The sequence below is a fragment of the Trichoplusia ni genome, chromosome 22 (assembly GCF_003590095.1).
Source record: "Trichoplusia ni isolate ovarian cell line Hi5 chromosome 22, tn1, whole genome shotgun sequence".
NCBI lineage: Eukaryota > Metazoa > Arthropoda > Insecta > Lepidoptera > Noctuidae > Trichoplusia > Trichoplusia ni.
This window is the reverse complement of record NC_039499.1, coordinates 1,117,848-1,140,570: the sequence shown is the minus strand read 5'-3', so window position 1 is coordinate 1,140,570 and position 22,723 is coordinate 1,117,848. Positions and strand designations below refer to the sequence as shown.

Sequence of the window (22,723 nt, the reverse complement as noted above, 5' to 3'; positions counted from 1 at the left end):
AACACGTTATTATTAACAGCTATTCAGTATTGTAATCTGCGGACAGCGTTGTGGGTAGTATGTTTATTATTTTAGCAAATAAGAACTTGAAATGTAAACCTTAATATGCTACTGTTTGTTGTCCCAATAAAATAAAATAAAAATTAAAAAAATACCCTAAAATGGCACATCAGTTTGTAAGCTTCACCATTTCTCATAAAATGTTACTAAATGAAATAAACTTGTGATTTATAACCAAAATGTAAGTATTACCGAAAAGGTCGTTGAGAAAAAATCGCACGTATATTTATGTCAAGGAGTAAAATCGAGGATAAACAAACAGTGCGCAAGCGCATATGTTCGCTGTCGTCGAAACCTATTGTTACGTTACAAATGTAGATAAAACGTCCAATTAATAATTGGTTAGCGAAAAAAATCCAATGACTAATAATTTTGTTAAATAGGTCTATATTAATTAAGTACTACGCTCTATATTTTTACCGGTTCGAAGCAGATAACCTAGATGAAGTAATTATTATTAAGTATTTAAATTTAATTATAATGTTGAAGCTATACCTTTTATTTGTGTTAAAGTTATTTGTAATAAAAAACAGGATAAATAATTTAAACGATTCTGGATGGGAATGGTAAATTTCTATTTTTCTATGAAATCGAATCTAACATTTACGGAGCCATTTTTTATGAAAAATGAACTTTGACAAGCACAGTATACAATGTTATTCATTAAATTAATATCGGACTAATAATATAGTAAATCCAAACTTTTGTGACTGAGTATGTTTCTATATTCTTAATGCCAAACAGCTGGACTGATTTCGATGAAGCTTGGTATGAAATGTTTTTGCAGCTGCCTAGCTGTAACGAAGCAACTAGCAACACCTAGTTGTCTACTATATATGAAACTTGTAGTTTTTAATGAAAATTAGTATTATTCACTTTGATATTTCCAATCTTCCTGATTAATTTAAAAACACCTAATCATTAATTGCAGGACATCAACTTGTTTACATTGTAGCGACTCGTGGTCAACAAAAAGCTCTATCTACCTGGACTGAACGTTTGTCACGATGTTTGTACCCACGCCCACTATCGTTAATAACTGGTTTTGCTTGTCCATAAGCACTTAATTAAATATATTAATCGCATAATGGGTACTCGTTTTGACGTACACCGCTTTTAATCGCTTCGTAATATTAAAGTGTAATGGGACTACCGGCTGTAGTCCTGTTTGCGACGGTACTTAACTTAGTAGTCAAAATACGTATCAGGTAAGTAATTATTTAAGACTAGCTTTCGGTAGGATAGGAGGATGAAAAAACTGTAATTATTCCATAGATATTGTGAAGCTATAAATGCTGAAATGCGATGATGACTCATTGCATAAGACACTCAAAAATGATAGGTTATTTATTAAAATTTGAGTTGTGAGTTAAAGTAAAGCATAATTTTCGTGTATTTTTTATCAGAGTACATAAAAATCTGGTCAACGCTCCTTGGGTTGTGAAAATCTTCCTTGAAACGATGTTACTACCCGACTTACTTTTACATAAATACAGCCTTCTGCCCGTGACCTCGATACCTGCAAAGGTGTCGAAACGTCGGAAACTAAAATCAAACATTAAACCGCGATAAAATCCGTAAAAGTAGTTTCATTTCAATGTCTAACATTCGCGTAAACCTAAGAAACCACTATACAAATACAGCGTCCATCGGCAAATTTATCAAATCCCTCATTTTTATTTAATTAAGGCTCCATTCTTTTGCTTTTTCTCTACAGTTAACGACATCAATCTTTCGCGGCGACACTTGGAACAAATATTTGTGCCACGCGTGGATTGAATTACATTAGTTGTCTGAATATAAGAAAGAGCAAACAAATTTATCAAGACCTCCGATTATATAAATCAAATGTTATTGATTATTGTGACAACGAAGTCTCTCAAGCGTATTCTGGAGTAAAAATAGTTATGTTTTCATGAAAAATGATAAATAAGCTTTTTACCTTGAGTTGTCCTATATTTGATTTTTATAAGAGCCATGTAAAAATCAGCGTATTTATACTACCACTACATACTACTGTTTTATTTAACAAACGGCTTCTTGAACTTCTAACAGGCCAATGCCGGGCTAAAAGACCCGTGTATAAATCCGAGGCGTCGGAAAAAAAATGTTAAAACTGACATTATGTTGAAACTGAAAAAAAATGTTAAAACTGACATTATGTCAACAAAACAAAAACTTTAATTAAATTTAAGCTAAAATTAAATTCAAGAACTGTATTGTATTCGAAGAATACATAATGTTTGTCTGGTTCTAGTCTAATAGAATAAAATGCAATGGATATAAGTCTGCATATGTATATAGGTTAACTTTTAAGTATACTCCATAACGATGTCAAAGCTCTGCCGCATTGACACTCCCATACTAAGACCATTAAACTTGTTCCACACTCATTAGTGAAGCTATTAGTGTTATTAAACGTTAGTTCCTATTCCAGGTTTTTTTAAGTAACGGGGTAATCCTCATGGACACCTATCTTCTCTGGTTAGGAAGTGGTTTGTCTCAGACTCTTACGGACGAAACCTGAACCGCCGTGCAACGTCTGCTGCATGGAAATGCATTTCAATTCATCACGTAAATTCTGCCATGGGAAATAAGTTAGTTACTTTTATTTATGTGACGATATTTCATCTTGTCATTTATTTATTTAAGTAAAATGATTTTTAAATAAAGTCAAGTTTCCTATCCGAATAGAACTTTCTTACCTAAATGTGCTTTCGATTAGAGCTTTTAACATGTGCGTTTGAAAAGCTTTCTCGGTTTCCATACTTCACTTAAAAGCAAATTTTGTCGTAATGGAGATGATACCGTAATGATTTTACTATTTTTATTCTCTTTCTCTCTCTACTATTCTTATTTTATCTATAAATTACCTCAAATATTTATTTTAATATGATATTCATTTGTTTTTTTAACATTTGTTTCATATGTAAATTAATGTTATGAGTCATGCTTTGTACGTCCAACAATTAATTTAACTAAACATTTTCCACTAATTGTACAGTTAGCAGAAACACATACAAACACAGTCACACACACAATCACGATTCTCTTTTGAGATAAATTCTAAGCCTTCAACACTATAAATATATGTATGTATATCACATATTTGTAATAGGAAGTAAGATAATATTTGTTTTACATGATTAAAGTATTGAGGTCAATGAAAAAGCATATATTATATTTTATAAATCGTATTGAATACACATATATTATTCACGATGATGTTCGGTCATCAAATTAAACATTGCACGATTCTATATTAAGATTCTCGTAAAAAAAAAATTAAATTAGTTCCATTAATTTTAATAGGTTTTTTTATGACTCAGCAGGAATTTTGTCTTAAAAGTACTAACGCATCGTCGGCGCTGTATATTTTATTTTTATTTCAATAAATTGTAGACTACAGCCATTGTTTTTAGGGTTATACCTTATGGAGGAAACCGAAACCATTATATCGCTAATGATCCGCTGTGTGTCCGTCAATCCGTCCATGTGTTTAGACAGTAGAAAATTTTACAGACTATATATTTCAGTCATAATAAACATCAATGTTAAGCAATGCTTAGCAAGATCATAAATTGTATCAATGTTCAATTCGAATCGACTTTTCTCTCTTTCAAAGTTTTCAGTTCGATTCACTCTTGACCAGTTATTTCGAAACAAAGATCGCGATAAGATCAGTGGTACTTAGTGAAAAACTTTATCCGATTTCCTCTTATACGTTCTCGCTATATCATAACTTACGGCAAATACATATGAAATGTATATGTTGAGATGTTACGAGCCCATTCCAACGTTGCCAAACAAAAACAATATGATATAGAGCTCCTATTACAATTTCTGCGGCACATTTCTCTACCAAAATTTATTATTGCGGAAGGTCATAAGTAAAGTGATATTATTTTTTATTCTTGCCTTATTTAGCTTTTATGCCAATAATAGTAAATACATTACATCTATTTCTATTTCTGTCTCATGTTTTGATCCTACATACATATGTACATGCTATTAAAATATGTGTTTTGGTTGCAGAATAAACCTGTCATACATCTGTCGTATTGTATAAGTTCTTCCAGTACTAAACACGCAAAACTGTATCCAAGCATTTCTCGAATAGTTCCAAAACTCTCGCTTTTACTCCAACCTACAAAAACCATGCTTATCAAACACAGAAACCATTACATAAGCTATCGTACAACGGCTCAACACGTGCTACAGATAACAATCTAACAATGTCAGCTGATAGGAAATTGACAGGATAACAGGTCTGATAAGCCGTTGCAACAACGATAAACGGGTCGTTGAACCTTCGGCCTAGGCTCGACGTGACTTGTTAATTTTATACTTAGAAAACTGATATTGTAGTAGAAGATATCGTTACGTTTGTATCGTATGGTGAGCAAAGTTAATTGATGTCACTTGTGGTTACAAATGGCGCTGACGCTGTCAGATAGCCCCACCTTTAAGCAGCTTATCAATAAACTGTTTTAGTTTTATTGTACATATACAATGATAAGGAATAGATTTGGAATTTAGATAGTCATTTCATATCTAAAGCCTTTTGCATTGACTCATTTAATAATTTAGTGCTGGGTTTAGTCTCAAATAATTATGAAATTAAGGTTTTTAAAATGTAGCGTTAGCTTTTAATTATGATTTAGATGCAGTGGACGTTGTCGTGGACTTGGTGTATGACTTGTTTTTTTTATAAAAAATGGTTTTAATTATTAAATGAATTTTCATCTCACAAATATAATCACAAAATCAAATTTTGTCGAACCATTTGAAAGAGAAGGCGGCTACCGCCGTCACCCTGGCCGATGGCTAAGCTTTAAAAGACGGATACATCTCAATAATTATCTCTGAACTTTATCAAGACTAATTAAATCAAACGAAACGAAAGAGAGCTAAATTATTGGAGACTCTACAATACATATTTCGAAATTGTTAATTAATTGTAGTCGTGTTTTAATAACAAGCCTGGAAGAATGGGGATATCGCCAACTCATGTGAACTTTTCACTAATAAAAACTACATAAAACGGTAACACCGGAAAGACATAACAATGCGTCATGTGAAATGAAACGTAGGAATTGTTATAATAACGAAACATCGCTTTTTTAGTGGGTCTGATATTATATTTTATTATGATTTAGAAACACCCCATGAATAAGATGTAATAGGACTTCCGACTTAGGCAAATCTCGAACATTTATAAAAGCAAATGAACAATAGTAGTAAATGCTTGCTTTAAAACCATCTTAAAAAGGTTTTACAAAGTATTTCAATTAAGTACCAAAGTAATATTTTATTTTGGTAACAAAGCCTTGGTTTTCGTCGCATTTCCTGAAGCGTTAAATTAAACGTAATGGTTTTTGGTAGAATGACGCGTCCCTGAAGGAACAATTGTGTTCCATCTACTCAGGAACTTATGTACTAACCACTCTCCTTAATGACTTTCGGTTTTAAAAGGCCATTGTTCAAATTCTACCAAAAATGATAAAAAGCTATTTTCGTTTTGCTTTTTAATTTTGAACTAAGACTTTTTAGAACGCGTCCCGGACTTTAAGCTAGACGTTTAAAAATAAACAAACTCTTCCCAGCCAAAGTGATTGTTGTGTTCTTATTTCAAAAAGTTCGTCTCGCCATCGCGTCCTTCGAAGTTTTTAGACAAAGACCATTTTGTGTATTATCTAAACATACTTTTATATGTAGGCCTAAATAAAAAATACGTTTACTTGGAATTTAAGTCTTATCTCTTCCAATTGTTTTTGTGCCTAATACTTACTTCACAACAAATAAATAGACGCTTATCAAGAATTGTACTCGTCTCACGACACTCTCCATTCATATAATTTATCTGTCTGTTTAAAGAGTTAAGTAATAAATTTTAATAAACTTTTCACTTACATAAACGATAAAACAGAGCAAGTAAGAATTGTTTATATTTTGAAACTATTTCACTATACTAAAGATAAGTTATTATCTAACTTTTGGCCTAATTTGAATGTTAATATTTTGTTTATTATGTAGATTTTCTAAACAAAGAAAATTCTGTATAGAAGTACGAAGGCCGTCTGTTTCACAAAGATAGCTTAGCTTGCACTAATCTTCGTATTGTGTGTTATAGGCACGCCTCGCGGAAGATTTATTTAAGCGGATACTGTTCGTGTATTATATAAGTAGGTGGATATACATTTGTGTAATATTTAAAGAAGCTTACTTATAAATAAATTAATGGGAAAAGAGGTAGGTACACTGTAACAATGGGTTTTTATACAAAAGATGTTACAGAGGGTTTCCCAAATGGGCTTAATTTGAAACTACATTTTGCTTAAAATTTTTTGAATGCATAAAAAATAAACTTTTTGTAGTGTGGCAGCGAGATAATGACTCAAAAATCTAATCAAGATTTTAATGCTCATGTATAAGAACTACAAAAAAGAGGGAAACTTGCATACGGTGCCAGAAGTACCACTGGCTCATATGCATTTCTACTTATCTGGCATTTCCAAAGAAACCAGAAGTCTAAAAAAAAACAAAAATCCAACAATTTCCAAAATTTCATTATCTTTCGTTCATTATCGTCATATTGGTTCATAACAATCACACTCGTTCATAGTAAAGCTCATAATAGTCTTCGTTAGGGTCGGTCAGTCGGTCGCCTACTTACTTCAGTTCAGACTGACTCAGTCACGAAGGAATCTCAATAGGCAAAGAACCCAACCTACTTCGGGCCCGGTTTAATCTCGCAAATGGAAATGTCGCTTTTCTGAAGCACGAGTTTCTTTAACAATGCTTAATTGTGAACTGAAGACGATGAAAGCAGTATTTTTGGAGAAAATTAGAAGATAAGCTTTTTAATGATAAAAAAACATCTACATCTTTTATTTAATAAATATTAAAACAGAAGAAACCAGAAATAATAATTTAAAAAATCAAGTTCAAGGAAATAGTGTAATTTTTGACACCTGGTGTAATGGATTAAAGTGACAAGAGAGTTAGTAAAAAATATTATTTCATATAAATATAAAAATATAAATATTATTAATATTATTTATTTTCATTATGTATGTCTTTACCATTATTTGCTGATTACATTAGTAAATAAATAAAAAGAATTCAATTACACGCCGCCTGCTGCCAACCTTCAGGGCACGTTTCGACAGGAATAAAAATATATATTTGAGGCTTTTTAAATAGTTTTCATTTTCTATTGATATATAATTATAATTTAAATTATACGTAATTTTGTCACTGAAAAAATAAGTTCAGGCAAAAGATATAAAATATCAAATTAGAGTGACTATGTACCAAAAATAACCAATGAATTTAATTACCCAAATACCCTAAATAATTTATCGGTTCATTTAGCAGTAGTTAAGGAGTTATTAAAGATAAAATGTCCATTTAAAGCTACTTCTAAGAGTCTTTACCTACAGCAGATTATAATCGGTCTGTTTGCCATATACGTGCAATATTTTTCCGTTTTCCTGTTACGACAAGTGCATAGCAATGCGATTTTCATCTCAGATAATCGCTCACATGAGTCATCAATAATAGGTTCTATAAATAGAAGAACTACAGGATACATTGTTGGTATTGTACCTGTATCATTAAAGAAAAAAGTATTTGATCTTTTATGAGGTTCTCTTGTGGTATTAGAAATGAAGGATATTGAAAGCTGATTAGATTTTGTTTTAGAACTTACTTATATTTTGACTCAGTACTTGAAATGTTAAGAAAGATCACTGTCATTATCGTTATACGTGTCATATCACAATGCATAATTCTCAAAACTATAATTCGTACGTGCAGTGAGAACAAGCAGACACGATTGTTATTAAAAGCGCATTTTAATGAATGGTGTATGCGATCTCGTTGTATAATTTTAAGAGTGATATTTAAGTGTCGCTTAGAGGTCGCGTAGAAGTTCGCCCAAGGCTCTCAGCCGCGAGTCGTCGACCCGCCGTCACCTTGCCTCGCGCCAACTTACGCAATTCGTTAATCTTATCATCTGCATGCGCACCCGCACGACCTCGATCCCCCCTCCCACCCCTCGCCGAATTTCAACGCCTACATTAACATCAATAGGTAAAGTAAGTGAGGTCATCCCCAAAGTCAATTCTTATTTAACATTCGAAATGGGTGAGAGTTACGTAGGTGATAACAGAATGATGAAGCTTTAAATTGTTTGTATAAGTTAAGTAGTTACTCGTAACTTGCGATCGTTCAAACAAATACACGTTGATACGAGTACCCACGATATCTATAACTGATTCATAATTTTACTTACCGTAAAATAAACGTAAATTCTCATATATTTTTGCAATAAACATTTACTCCCAAATATACACGAAATTCAAATTAAATAATGTGCACATTTAAAAATTAAAAGTGGTCTACGAGAGTAGTGCTACGGGCTTCGTAGCGCACCGGTCTGTGAAAAAGCATTGGAGAGAGGAGCGCACGCGTCGGTGGGACGAGCCTGCCTCTGCGCCACCCCGCGCGTATTTATTCGCAAGGCCACGCCAGCGGCGCGCCAGTGCGCAGACGTCGGTCGCACGCGATATACAATCATTGAGTTCTCGGCATCGCAATATCGCGATTTACGGTCCGCGCACGAATGTTACGTATCGTTTACAACTAAATAGTAAAACAACTGTTATTTTATTTATTTTAAAGAACAATAAACATTAATAAAAATGATAACAATGCTAACAAACTCTATTGTGGGGAAGCTGTTGTGGGGTCTATGGCAAGTGATGAACTATTGTGTGTCGCGTATCTCGCTGCCGCTGCTGCTGGTGGCGGGCGCGGCGCTGCTGGTGCTGCGGCTGGTGGCGCTGGTGCAGGAGATGCGCAAGCTGCCGCCCGGGCCCTGGGGTCCTCCCGTCGTCGGCTACCTGCCCTTCCTCGGAGTCCGTCACAAGACGTTCCTCGAGCTCGCTCGCAACTACGGCGCTCTTTTCTCGGCAAGACTCGGCAACCAGCTCACGATCGTCCTAAGCGACTACAAACTGATCAGAGAAGCTTTTCGGCGAGAAGAGTTCACCGGCCGCCCCAGCACCCCGCTGATGCACACTCTGGACGGTCTCGGTAAGTTATCTAATTAAATTAGACCAATTACCATATTTAACTAGCTACCATTTTTTGGCACCATATTTTAAATATTTTTCATGACATAAACTATTAAAACCTACTAAATATTTTATTTCCTAAAATCATTTTAAATATCTCAAAATATTTTTTGTTCATTAACTTAATCAAAACTTCAAAAAAATATGATCAACAATTTTCTATTTACTAATGCGACCCATAACATACCGGCGGGAAAAGTTGTATGCACATGTGCATGTGGGCGTCACACGGCTGTCCCTCCCGTTGGCGGTGCGCGTGCGCCGCCCACCTCGTGAGTCCTCTCTAAAACGCCTTCCTCTGTGCAGGTATCATCAATAGCGAGGGACGCCTCTGGAAGAGCCAGCGCAGATTCCTACACGACAAACTTCGTGAATTCGGCATGACTTACATGGGAAACGGCAAGAAAATTATGGAAGGAAGAATTAAGGTTTGTTAGCTTTACAATAAATAAAAACAAAAAAATCGAAAATTAATTTTAATTTTAATTTTAAAATATTAACGAAATATTTTTTTTATTAGAGTGAAGTTTACGAGCTGATCTCAAACCTGCACCGCGCGGAGGGCGCCCCCATCGACGCGAACCCCCTACTCGCCTTGGGCGTGTCTAACGTCATCTGCGGCATTACGATGTCCGTGCGCTTCAGTCAAGGCGATATTCGCTTTGAACGGCTTAACCACCTTATCGAAGAAGGAATGAGGCTGTTTGGCGAAGTACACTACGGCGAATATGTTCCTCTTTACAACGTAAGTTATCATTATTTAATTAAATTTAATAAATAAATGAAAATAATATTGTGTTTTTTTTTCTAACTAAAACATTTTTACCAAAACTAACGAAAGTATTTTTTTTTTGTGTAGTATCTTCCTGGCAAGGCTCAAGCTCAAGAAAGGGTAGCGAAAAACCGTGAAGAGATGTTCGCTTTCTACCAAACATTAATTGACGAACATCGTGAAACTCTCGACGCTGATAACGCTAGAGATCTGATCGACGTTTATCTGATCGAGATCGAGAAGGCCAAGAATGAGGGCCGAGCCGGCGAACTGTTCGAGGGCAGAGATCATGGTAAGTTATTCAACAACACACTTTTTACTATACAATAGAACTCAGGTTCTTTGTCCATTCGTCTATAAAAAATGTCGAAGGCTTAAACTAATGAAGTATAAATTTACAGAACTGCAACTGAAACAAATTCTTGGAGACCTATTTTCGGCCGGTATGGAAACTATTAAATCATCACTGCTGTGGATGCTGGTATTTATGCTGAGAAACCCTGAAGTGAAAAGACGAGTACAGGAAGAGCTCGATGCTGTTGTTAGTAGGGAACGATTACCAACAATCGAAGACATGCCAAACCTCCCCTACACTGAAACTACAATCTTGGAAACTCTTCGCATGTCGAACATTGTCCCTCTTGCAACGACACACTCTCCCACTAGGTATGTATCTAAAACAAATGTTAGATTAAATTTGATAACAAAAAATCTTACAAGAATACTTATTCTTACTTTTCTTTAATAGGGATGTCCACCTCAACGGATACAGAATTCCCGCCGGATCACAAGTCGTGCCACTCATTAACTGCGTACACATGGACCCCAATTTATGGGACGAGCCCAACAAGTTCAACCCCAGCCGGTTCATCGATGCCGACACCGGAAAGATCAGGCGTCCCGAGTTCTTCATGCCATTCGGTGTTGGTCGTCGCATGTGCCTAGGAGACGTGCTGGCGCGCATGGAGATGTTCATGTTCTTTGCCTGCATGATGCATCAGTTCGACGTACAGATGGCGGTCGGAGACGCCGCCCCGTCCCTCGAGGGCACGGTGGGCGCCACCATCGCTCCTCAAGCATTCCGCGTTAAGTTCATCCCGCGCTCGGTGCCCGAGGCGGTGGCTTCGCCCGTGCCCGAGCACCCGCACCTGCGCCACGTCGGCGCGCACTAGAGCAGGCGCACCGGTCGCACCGGTTGCACCGGCCGCACCGAACACCCACCCACCAGTATTCAATGATCACTCGTTTTAGAGCGCATCGACAACCATTTATTTAAGTCTTTATTATATAAGTGACGACATCGTCGCCGCGATGCTCGAGGCTGTGCTTAAAGTGTTCAATTAAATAGTAAACCGAACGTTAGATATATTGATATTCCCATCGTTGAGATTATAAAATGACGTTTGTGTGAGTTTGCAGTATTAGCTCGTTGGTAGACTAGAATGTTAGAAACTTCAGCAAATCACACCATTTCACATTTGTATTTAAGAATTATGTTCTAAGTTCTAGTACCTATACCAAAATAATGTAGAATTCTAGGTCATTATTTATTAGTGTCAATTGCGAGAATGTGGTTTGTTGTGTGTGATCTCATGTTTGTTGCATTGCAGTATGTTTTAGATGTAAGTTTGTAAGTGTTCATATATCTAGAGTATCATGTGCCTATCAGGTATGCAGTACATTCCATGGTAGTGTAACAACCAGCAGCTAGTCTAGAGCGGTATCGTCGCTACATAGAGTAACGCCTAACTTTAATGTTCGTCTATTGTACTAAATTCAATATGTTTGCAACCAAGTTGCCCTGTACTGAACTTCAGTTGAATAAGTCTGTTAAATTGCAGCTCACCGTTGTCTGTTGAATTATGGTTATATGCTTTGTATATATGCTCTTATTTTAAGATAAAATGTACTTTATAAGTAATAAAATTATTGTGAAAACATTGATTAAAATACCTTCTTTCATTCATATCCTAAGAAACACATAAAATCAACTAAGAAGTTGAGAAATGATAATTACTCTAAAGCCTTCAATGTGGCTAACATTATCGATATACATAAGATAGATTAAAAACATTTGTTGTTTCGAAAAAAATCAAAGAAGACAAGTTAAGAAACCATACAAAAATAGAACTCTAAGAAAACACAACCAATATACTCTGAGATTAATTTTGACGAATTAAAATTCTAAACTTACAAAACAAAGTTTATTGAACTTTTGATCTTTCGTAACTAAAACATTTAAATTATTTAAATCGAAATAAACTGGTATGCCAGTTTGTGAAGGTGCAGTTGCGTGAACATAAACACTATTAAGTAATGTTTGAGGTGAATGACCCATTGACAACTACGTCACTGATATTGTACGTAGGTAAATCTGTAGTTACAAAAGTCCTATGTATGGGGGTATTGACTAGCCCGGTATTACTCACGGTATTTCCCATTACTCATAGGGATTTATCGGAAACTATTTCCTTTTGTTACATTTATGGGCGAAACTAAATAATTTTGGCAAAAACTATCGTGTTGTATTTTTATTCTATGCTAAATTAAATGGTCATTCTCAGATCGCTTTGTTACTTAAGGTCTAAAAAATCAAATACTTATTCGTATAAAACTCATTAACATTATCCACGCTGACGTTCTTCTGAAAGTAAAACCTTCCAAAGAAGATCTTAATGATTCATCAGTTTAGCTAAAACTTAAACCATAGTTCTCTATGTTCGTAAAGTTTAACATATGCAGTTTGTAAAAGCTTACAGGTAATATGTTACTCTTTCAAGCGTTCATCCAAATAATGTAAGACGTAAAAACCATATCAGAAAAAGGCGAAGCGGAATAAAACATAGATTGTTCCTTTAATGGAAATTTCATAAATTATACTTTATAACAAATCTGACTTTTACACCAATAATTTTAATTGATCACTTCAGAATCCAATAGCTACTACGAAAGTAAAGGTTATCGGAATTCATCATTTGAAATTAACAAAACCTTACATAATTGTTCAAGTAGTAGGTATTTCTGTTTTAATGTTTATATCGTAAACAGTAATATAACTTAGGTTATGTGTGAACTACAAAGTTGATTTATTCTTAACTATAAATGTTTGTATCACTTACAAATGTGATTGTTTTGATTTTACGCGGTACTGATCAGAATTTTTACGTACCTTTCAATGGGATGTCAATCCAATTTACCAGTTTATAAAGTACAAAAGAATTAGAAAACAGTGCTACAATACCCTTATATACACAGTAAAGAGCAAATAAAGTATTGATATATAATTGAAAACTAATTTTCATTCGACGATCCCGAGACAAAAAATTGATATAAATATCGTGAAAATTGATCAGCAATAATATGAATTAATGGCTGGAAAGACAATGTACCTATGTACATAAGAAAAGTTCGTGTTAAATAGTAATCTATGCAATCTATCTCTTGCTAAATTCTCATATTCTGCCATCCGTTTCAATTTGCATTTACCATTAAATGTAAATAATATTCTTCATAAATTCTACACATAGACAGTGCAATCATGCAAATCTATTCTTTAACCATTTTATTTAATTTGCAGCCCAAAATAGATGTTTCTACGTATGTCACCAGATAGAGAAATTGTGAAACATTCACAAACTTTTTCATTAACATTTCTGTGAAATTAATACTTAGATATAAATATACAATAGTTGTTATGCACGCACCGGTGCATTATTATGTTCTAAAACTTAACTCTCTTTTAAATAGGAAATAGTATCATACCGTGGGAATCGTTCCTGTTTTTATTCTCATAAATTACAATCGGTTTTAAAAGACAATGAACCTCTTTCGTCACAAAGAGGACAAAATTTAATCTTATGTTAGCAAATGTTATCAATTACTATTGTCTGCTATCACGTTTTAATGTTTTGTAGAACAATGTCGGTTGCTGTGAAAGTATCATAATGCTCTATGCGTAATTAATGAAGTGATTTTATTCAAAGTTTAAAGACCTCTATTGATTAATGAAGGGAGAAAAGTAAGCATCAAAATTCATGCCAAATCTATAAAAAATTTGCACTCATCAGATTACATAAAACATAATATTATATCTGCGTATCCATGGCAACCGACCCCAACATTGTTGGGAAAATGCTAGGATGATAATAATATATTAACGTATGACTTCGAAAGTCTTTTACAGCCTTTACTTGGGAACAACTATAACTTGGCCTGAGTTTTATAGCTAACTAGCATTAACTTTTGTATATAGGAAGCTCATATTCCGATATTAATACATAATATGTACCTTATTACTGTTCGTTTAATGTAACTGGCTAAGACAAGTTGGTATAACCTAACTTCATCAGTCTCTATTATAATCTGCGTACAGTCGTACAACAAAATATTTCATAGAATGACGTAAAGCTCAATTACCCGAAGCTATTCAGATAATCAGCCTACAGTAAGTCTTTTTAACTCGGTTCATGTTACAACAATACAGATTGTTACATTGTTTCGCGATAAAGTTATGATGTTGGATAGATTTAGTTTAACCTGGTTTAAAGCATGCAAAACTGTGCACACAAATCACCTTCTGAAATAAGACGGTTGAAAAGGAACAAGCGAGACGGTGATATACAATAAAGTGCTGTCTCTCTTTCATAATAACTTTGCAAGAGTAATATGACTTTAAAGCATGGCAGTAAGCCTTAGTGGGTAAATTTAAGAACAAAACAGATGTTACGCAACATTTTAAGACAATTGAATTATTCGTAAGTCCGTAGGTCACATTGATGACTAATTTAACTAATCCCATTGTGGTTCAGTGTCTTGCTGTGAGTCAACAAACGTAAACAACAATATTTTTTTAGAAACTACGTCAACAAATAAAGGTCTGAAGGTTTTTTTTTTGTAACCTTAAAACAATGAGTTTGTAAGGAAGTATTTAATCTGTCTGACTTTATCGTGGGTTGATCACATTCAATTTATACTCATATTTAAGTGTGTGAATTAGTAACTAAGTTCTTTTTCATCCTCAGGTGTATCGACAAAAAACCCAAAAGCTCTGTCAAATTGTAAGCAGTGCTTATTTAAAAACACATTCAATAGTTAATATAGTCAACTACGGCAAAAAGAAACACAACTTATTCACTATACTCATTTAATTTCTCAAATTGCTTTAAAACCGATCACAAAGTAATTATACAGAGTCGCAATAAAAGAGGACCGGGGGCGGGGCGAGGGTCACTCCGACTGTACCCCGCATGTCTTCGGCGGACGGCGGGTCCGAGGCAAGCCGCACGCGCCTGCGACGAAATAGTCGCGCGACTAAACCGCTCGCGAGCATTCGGGATAACTCGTCGCCGGGACACATGCGTTTGCCTGTGAAAGAAAGTGAGTAATTGTTATTAGGTTTTGTATTATATTGCGTAAACTAAGATGGTAAATAAATAATACTAGTAGTGCTCATGACCTACAGTAGAAGAAGTTTTGTTTTGGATCTTAGTATGTTAGATAATTATACAATGAAGTATTTGCTAGGGCAACCTCTACTCATAATAAACTTCTAGTCAGTACACAAGAAGTGAAAAGAAGGAATAAATTAAATGTTTTTGTATATTTTCTCGATCTACATAACAAAGCATTTATACTATACATTTATCTGTATACGGGAATAAAAGTGCCTCTCCGTTGCACTTAAAAGATTTCTCACAATTTATCTTTAAAAAGACTAGAAAATCAATACCACATCGAACGAGACATGCAACAGCAAACCGTATAAAACACTCCCTCCCTATTATTTACGTCTGGCAAACTCATAAATCTAGAATTTCGCTCTGGAAACTTCCTCTCTACATTCTCCAGACAGGTCGTAAAAACAGGATTTTAGAAAAACTATTTTATTCGTAGCGACTTCCTGGGTATGCAGGTATCTCTGGCTTCCAGACTCGGATCACAAAACATGAGGTGGAGGGCATTCACACCGCCCAAACCAACCTTCAACCGGAGTGAACCGAACTCCTTAAAAAATAACGACTTCTAAAATTATTGAGTTTCTTTTGTTTTAGACTACGTATGTGCATTCGCAGACGTTGGTGTCTAGACTCAAAAGGCCGTAGATTATATAATTGTTTTTTACTTTTTTTGACAAAATCCAAATAATGGAATCAGGCCAACCTGCTGTGAGCCAGCTTCGTGAACACATATTCCTCACCTGCCTGATTCTGTAGCCAAAAGCCTAAATAAAGCAGAGGGCAAATTTAATGTTAGTGTTATTTTATGTCGAATATTCCATTACATTTACGTTAAATTAAAGTTTCTGTACTTAGTGTAAAAATAAACAGACTAGCAAGGATGTGAGAAAATTATGAATTCACTTTTAAAAGTTTCATGAAAATTGATGCAGCTGTTTAGCAGAAAAAAAAACAAAACAAAACTCATTTTCGCATTTACAATTAGCATGAATGAAAAATAACATCAAGAGGCGTTTTATTTCGCATTCATTATAAAAATCGAAAGTAAACGAACGGACAACCTTTTACTACGTTCATTTCGTATTCTATTGGCGCGTGCAATCATTATAAAAATACCTCTTTATTTTTAGACACTTATTACTGTTCTAAAAATACGTGACTTTACATACATTGTAATAGGTTTGCTTGAACAGTTTGTATTGATAATGCAATCGTCGTAATGGTAACTTTGTTGGTGATTGATTTATGATATTGGTGTTTTAATTTTGACTATGTATATGTGCGTGTTTTTGTTGCGTTTCATAGTGTAACATGCTACCGTGGTTTTATATTTAAAGTTAGTAGATATGCCAACGACTCCGTACGCGTGAAGAAGTGATTTTTGGCATTGTTTTAGGATGTCATTACTGGCCAAAATCCAAATTAACGATATATGATATTTTGAAGTAGGAGGCTGTCAATACGTCTGTTTTTTCATTTGTTAACTAATATAAAAAAAAACATCTTTACTTCGGATTGGAAGTACTGCTTTTGTTGTTTTTTTATTGTTTAAAGTGAAATAGCCATTGTTCGATCCCATAAAAAAATCATCAAACGTGGCTCAGTAGCTTTTTTAGTCAGTAGCATGTTTTCATTGTTTAAATGATAAATATATTGAACTAAATAGTATCAAAGTTCATTGGTCAATAAAATATATAAGATCGACAAAAGCCTAACGGTTAAAGGCAAAGGTCGCAACTTACTTGTATCTAAGTCAGAACCCGTTCGAGTATTATTATAAGTACAAAAGCATGACCGTATCAGGAAAGTTGGAGAGGTCAGTTTTATTTTATAGTAACGGAACGAGGCACAGTTATTTGATAAGAAATTGTATGAAGGTATAAAACTTCTTAAGTAGTGATAGCGCTTTAATGTGTTAAATATTCGTGTCACCAAAGGCTTACTAAGCTTCTCTGTGGATGTGCTAAATGTCTAAGTTCTTGATAGTCAAAATCAAAATCAAATTACATCTGTTCTAGATAACCATACACCATTTTAAGAACGTCGAATGAATTTGACGTCCTCCTGTACCGCCTACCCTCCACTTTTGTATATCTATTTTTTAATAAAAAGAAAATATACCGAGCACACGTTTATAATTTAGATAGAGAGTCTGGACGCGTTAATCCTTGGAGCTACCCGGCGGTGAATATTTGAGAAAGGTTTCATGTGATTTAATATTTTATTACGGAAGCTAAGCGATGCGGGGAACCAACCAGCTAAAAATAAACATTTACAAACCAGCTATAAAAAATTAAAAGATTAAAATTTTAAATTAGCTTAGCTATCGAATAATTCCTTTCTCAAAAAAACAAAAGTTTTTGTATATAAACTCTCTGATGGCATAAATACTTCACCTGTCTGAAACGGTATAAATTCTGGAGGTTTAATCAGGCTTCCATCAGGCGCTAGGAATCTGCTCGGCCTGAATTCTTCAGGATCCTCCCACACGTTCGGATCCATATGTATGGCCCATTGTAACGGTATCACCATTGTGCCTTTTGGGATTCTGTAGTTTCCTATGTACGTATCCTAGAATCATAAAGACGAGGTTAATGAACTGCAACAAAAGGTTTTTTTTAACTAATTTGAAGGTATCGGTTAGTCTTAAATTTTTCTAAGCTTGGATTATTATGATCAAAACTTTCTTACATTAATTATTAAGAAGGCTTTTTTTATTTAGTCCTCACACATATATTTAAAGAAACTTAGGTAGCTCGTAAATATTTTATACAAATATCGAATGTTTAGTAATACACGGTGATTTTTTAGTCGTCTTACAAAAGGAGCCCAGTTCATGTATCCGACGTAAAATACCCCTAGGCGCGATTATTTTCTTTTTATCATCAACTAAGATAGTAAGTACGAAGAAAATTAAACAAGAGAAATCTGAAAATACTCTAAAAATGATAAAAATGCCGCCGCCCACGCCCCTCACCATTGTTACAAGGCTCGGACCGCACTCGCAACAGAGCTGTGTTTCTAAAAAACTACGAATTGCATCATAATATTGAATAAAAAATGCATTTTAAATTTATTCAAATCTCATAAATACATATTTTTTATCATGAACGTGTTCTAGTCAATGGATACATGAAAAGGGCTGCTTTTGTAAGACGACTAAAAAATCACGGTGTATATGTATGTATAGTTTGTAAACTTATTATTAAAGTACCAGGCGCCCTTAATAGAAGCGGATCAATAAAGCGAACATTACGAAGCATGAGTATTGAGTAGTTACTTCGAGACATCCATGGGGAATCCCGACGGGCACGATCGATCGTATGCGTTGGGTCTCGCATATCGCAGCGCTGAGGTAAGGCAGCATGGATCCATCTATTTCCCCGTCATCGGGGTAAACCGATAGGATTTCTTTGCGTACTAGTTCCTGAAAAACATTTTTCGCTTAGATAGAGCTTCCGATAGATAAAAATAAGAAAGCTTTTCATGTAAAAAGTTTTTTCCTTCTTTTGTTTTATTGTGTCTTCTAAAGTATGCTTCAATACATACAACGATAGTACCGTGTGGCGTAGTTAGTTTTAGTATAATGTAATTAGTTGCAATAAACAGAAAAATATCTTAAACAGCTCTAAAGACAAAATATGAAGCTACTTGGGACTAAAAACTCTTTTAAGGATTAAAAACATTACGTCGCAACAAGCGAACTAGGTATCAAAGATAATCATAATTCTCACAACATTCATAAAGAGTACTTAAAGTAAGAAGCGAAATACAGGCTTACATGAAGCGACTGTCAATATGTTGTTCAGTAATAATACGACACCGGCGCGGCTGCGTGACGTGAATACGTCATCAATCATTCACAGCTATGATTGGCACACGATTAAATGTAATACCTTTAGAAATGCACAACCTCATTCCTAACGACCTACCTGTTCGTCTGGATAAAGGGCCATGTATAATAAGAACCATGATAGAGTTACGGAGGTTGTATCGAGGCCAGCCCCAAACATGTCCGCTAGTAGGAAAAGCATCTGTTCATCTGTCATGAACTTGGCTGCTTCCTCCCCTTTGTCGAACCTTCGTTTTTGTTCAGCGAGAAAATTGTCAAGGATACAATCCCCGTCCGATGGGATTAAGATCTTCGGATCGAAGTAATGTTCTTCGTTACTAAGCGCGTGCTTGCTGTACTTAACGCATTTTATATGGCCCTCTGGATGCTCGTTAAACAGATTGTCATGCAGGGCGTACGCCGCTTCCTTTGGCGGCGTCAGTTCAAGCATTCTACGTCGTCGTTCAATGATACTTGCATATAGCCTGTGTGTTTGCGCTTGACCACGTGTCAGAATATCCATTGTTTTTCGAGTTGAGGATGAAATGAACCTAGAACAAGGGGCCATCAAGTGGCGGTAATGGAAAATAAAAATTCTCTCGCATCATTTGGTTATTTGCTTTTAAATCTTACCGAATAAAAGGTAAAAAGTTAACGACGCCAGCGACACCCATTTCGTGACAGCCTTCTTCTTGAATTTGCCTGAACCAGTGCCATGTTTTATCTTCGGGAGGGAACTTGAACCCGAATATAATTTCGTTGATCACATTTCCTAAAGAGTTTGATAACATTCGAGGGAGATCCATCGGTGAACCGGAAGCCTTTTCGACATTCTAAAACAAAAATATATTAAAAAGGTTTTTTTTCGATCAATGGATACAACCTTCTCGTAAAAGTAGAGGCATTTTTTTCAGAGGTTCGTTGTACCTGATGTACTTTTGATAATCTCAACAAATCTTATTTTACCTAGGTTAATATAATATGAAGTTAATAAGTCTTACTTCTAAGAGTTCGTAGACCCCTGAGGCGATTCGCTTTTCCAACTTTTCCCGCGACACACTGTGTTTACTCATGCCGAAACTTTTCAGCCACGTTGTTATCAGCTTTCTTTGATCCTTCCATAAAGCTCCCTCCGCACAAATAATACCTTTAACAAAATCAAGTATTAACACCATAAATATTTCTATGCGATGTAAAATTTATATCAGATACTCATTTACTCACCGTTTCCTCGCATTATCCCATGAGTTAAGTACAAAGGTGCTCTCCCAGAAAAGTTCTCCTTAGCAAAAGCGTCTCTCACTAGCTTATGATCTGATAACACGACAGCATACACACTGCCCATACCAATCCCATATATCGGGCCATACTCCTTGGACAGTTTAGTCAGAGTCAAATGTGGCTGATAGCGATCTAGGAACGGCAAATAGCCGACCACTGGCAGGCCCCAAGGACCAGGCGGTAGACTCTGCCATTGTTTTAGTTTTTTAAAAATCCAAAATCCAGCGACGAACGTGACCAGCCATAAAAAGAAAAAATCCATTTCGAACTATAACAAAGACAAAGAAACATATTTGTGTATATTTATATTATACTGTATAATGTTCTAGACGAGGACCTTGACAAAAAACGTTCGAGAATCGTTAAATGGGACACTTTCAATAAAATGTTTGAAAAAAAAAGGTTTGGCAGTTAAGGCAGACTCTTTGTTTGTTCTTTGTTGTCTGATACATTAGGAAGGACTCTAGAAATGCAGAATGTTTTGCAACGATTTCGTGTGCAAGAGTTTGTTGAACTTTGTTATATAAGTAAGGATACGAATGAAGCTCCGCACAGGGCCGTATTCATTATCCAACGAGACTTAGCGTCCGCGTCGAGTCGGAACTGTTGCAAGAACGTTACGTTTCTTAAATAGAAACCACCACATAATATTTAGTAGATAACAGAAAGTTGACATTCAACAAGTAAAATATTTTTTTTATCTGGTAGCTTGGTTATCTTTTGTAACCTAGGGTAAGCTGATATATATACAAGCGGACAAAATTTTAATTGATATTCTTCCAAAAAATAAAACGGACAGTGAACGAATAAAATACTGTATTAAATAAAGACTCAACTTTTATACTAAATACGTAGTAAGACATCATATTAATCTAAGATTTCATTTTAAGTGCAAGTGTAATTATTTTAAGTGTACACCTTCTTATCAACTAAAAATAATCTACGATTTTGACAAGATTTAAGGTATACCAAAATTCCCCTCAATGAAAACACTTTCTCTAACTAATCTGTGGTTCACATGACAGGCACAGCTACCAACGTAACAAAAAAATGCATGACGTGACGCACCGATAAGAATATTATTTATATGTAAACTTCCATGCTAACAATCAGAAAAGATTAGGAACGAAGTCGTGAGGTTTGTGTATTCGCTATTTTACTTACCGGTGTTTTACAGCTAAGTTGTTTTGTGGTACTGTACTGTTACTGTTTTTTAATGGCATAAATCACAATCACTATCGGAAGAGGTCTTGTCACGTGGCCCGACACCTACCGACTGCTCTCAATCCAGTCATCACAAGATCAAGTCATCGGAATCAAAATTCGGAATTTAAATTGGAAGAAATCATTTGTTTTTCAAATTGTAGATAGTTAATATTTATGTTGGACCTTTCCAGATATATTATGTCTGTTAAGATTTTTTTATACTTGGCCAACAAAAAAATGTTTTATATTTTTTATCGTTAATTGCATTTGTGATTTGACGGTAATCGGTTTTACGGATGTAATTTTGTTTATTATTCAGCCAGCGACAAAAGCCGAATAACAAAATTAGATTTGAACGAATGGGTGTTAAGAGATATTTAGAGTAAGTACCAATGTTTAACCAGATTTTTGTAAAGTTATGACGTCAAAGCTATTTCGTTTAACAACCCGAACAACGATATCATAGTATATTTCGGTGTTCGGGTGGAACAATTTTATTTATTTACTATTAATGTACACACAAGTTTTCAAAGGTCTCAATATTTTGATAGTAATGTATAAAAGTACGGTTTGTTATAATATGTTTTCATGGAACAAAATTTATATAAAAATCACTGCTTAAGATGTGCAAGTGGTGTTGCTGCATTATGTGTATTGATTATTATCGATATCCTAATGTGTTATTTTTATCTAAAGGAATGACTCTGGCGCAATCTTTAGTTATTAGTTCATTATTTATATTGAAAACAAAGAGATACGTTCACAGGGCCCCGATTCTGCTATTTTACAATGGCGGATGAATGAATGGCAATTGGATTAAATTTGAAATTATTCCTATCCTCTTAAGCATTTTGCCAATACCGTGTACCGTCCCGTACTAAATTTACAATTATTGTGTAGAAAAATGCTTAAGAAAATACGAAAATTGTCATTTTGAGCCAAATTTCATTCATTCATCGGTCGTTTTAAATAG

At 34.9% G+C, this 22,723-nt stretch overlaps 2 protein-coding genes across 2 annotated transcripts; one reads left to right on the top strand and one right to left on the bottom strand.

Moving 5' to 3' along the window:
* Positions 1-8,313: 8,313 nt before the first annotated feature.
* Positions 8,314-11,927, top strand: LOC113504547 (cytochrome P450 18a1). The gene is made up of 6 exons (XM_026886894.1): positions 8,314-9,162; positions 9,510-9,631; positions 9,724-9,948; positions 10,063-10,267; positions 10,377-10,641; positions 10,724-11,927. Exons 1-6 carry the CDS (start codon positions 8,769-8,771, stop codon positions 11,145-11,147), a joined length of 1,635 nt encoding a protein of 544 aa, XP_026742695.1. The 5' UTR covers positions 8,314-8,768; the 3' UTR covers positions 11,148-11,927.
* Positions 11,928-15,104: 3,177 nt separating this feature from the next.
* Positions 15,105-21,972, bottom strand: LOC113504562 (cytochrome P450 306a1). Its single transcript, XM_026886924.1, has 8 exons — positions 21,709-21,972; positions 20,488-20,812; positions 20,265-20,410; positions 19,897-20,096; positions 19,364-19,814; positions 18,712-18,858; positions 17,828-18,002; positions 15,105-15,339 (listed from the first exon to the last, which is right to left on the bottom strand). Exons 2-8 carry the CDS (start codon positions 20,804-20,806, stop codon positions 15,158-15,160), a joined length of 1,620 nt encoding a protein of 539 aa, XP_026742725.1. The 5' UTR covers positions 20,807-20,812; positions 21,709-21,972; the 3' UTR covers positions 15,105-15,157.
* Positions 21,973-22,723: the final 751 nt, after the last annotated feature.

Excerpts from the sequence above, each read along its gene's own strand:
- LOC113504547 (XM_026886894.1), top strand. The coding sequence starts at position 8,769 with ATGATAACAATGCTAACAAACTCTATTGTGGGGAAGCTGTTGTGGGGT. Across the intron at positions 9,632-9,723 it reads TTATGGAAGGAAGAATTAAG|AGTGAAGTTTACGAGCTGAT; the intron begins GTTTGTTAGCTT and ends TTTTTTTATTAG. Across the intron at positions 10,642-10,723 it reads ACGACACACTCTCCCACTAG|GGATGTCCACCTCAACGGAT; the intron begins GTATGTATCTAA and ends TTTCTTTAATAG.
- LOC113504562 (XM_026886924.1), bottom strand. The coding sequence starts at position 20,806 with ATGGATTTTTTCTTTTTATGGCTGGTCACGTTCGTCGCTGGATTTTGG. Across the intron at positions 19,815-19,896 it reads AACTTTTTACCTTTTATTCG|GTTCATTTCATCCTCAACTC; the intron begins GTAAGATTTAAA and ends CCCTTGTTCTAG. Across the intron at positions 15,340-17,827 it reads ATTTATACCGTTTCAGACAG|GCAAACGCATGTGTCCCGGC; the intron begins GTGAAGTATTTA and ends TTTCTTTCACAG.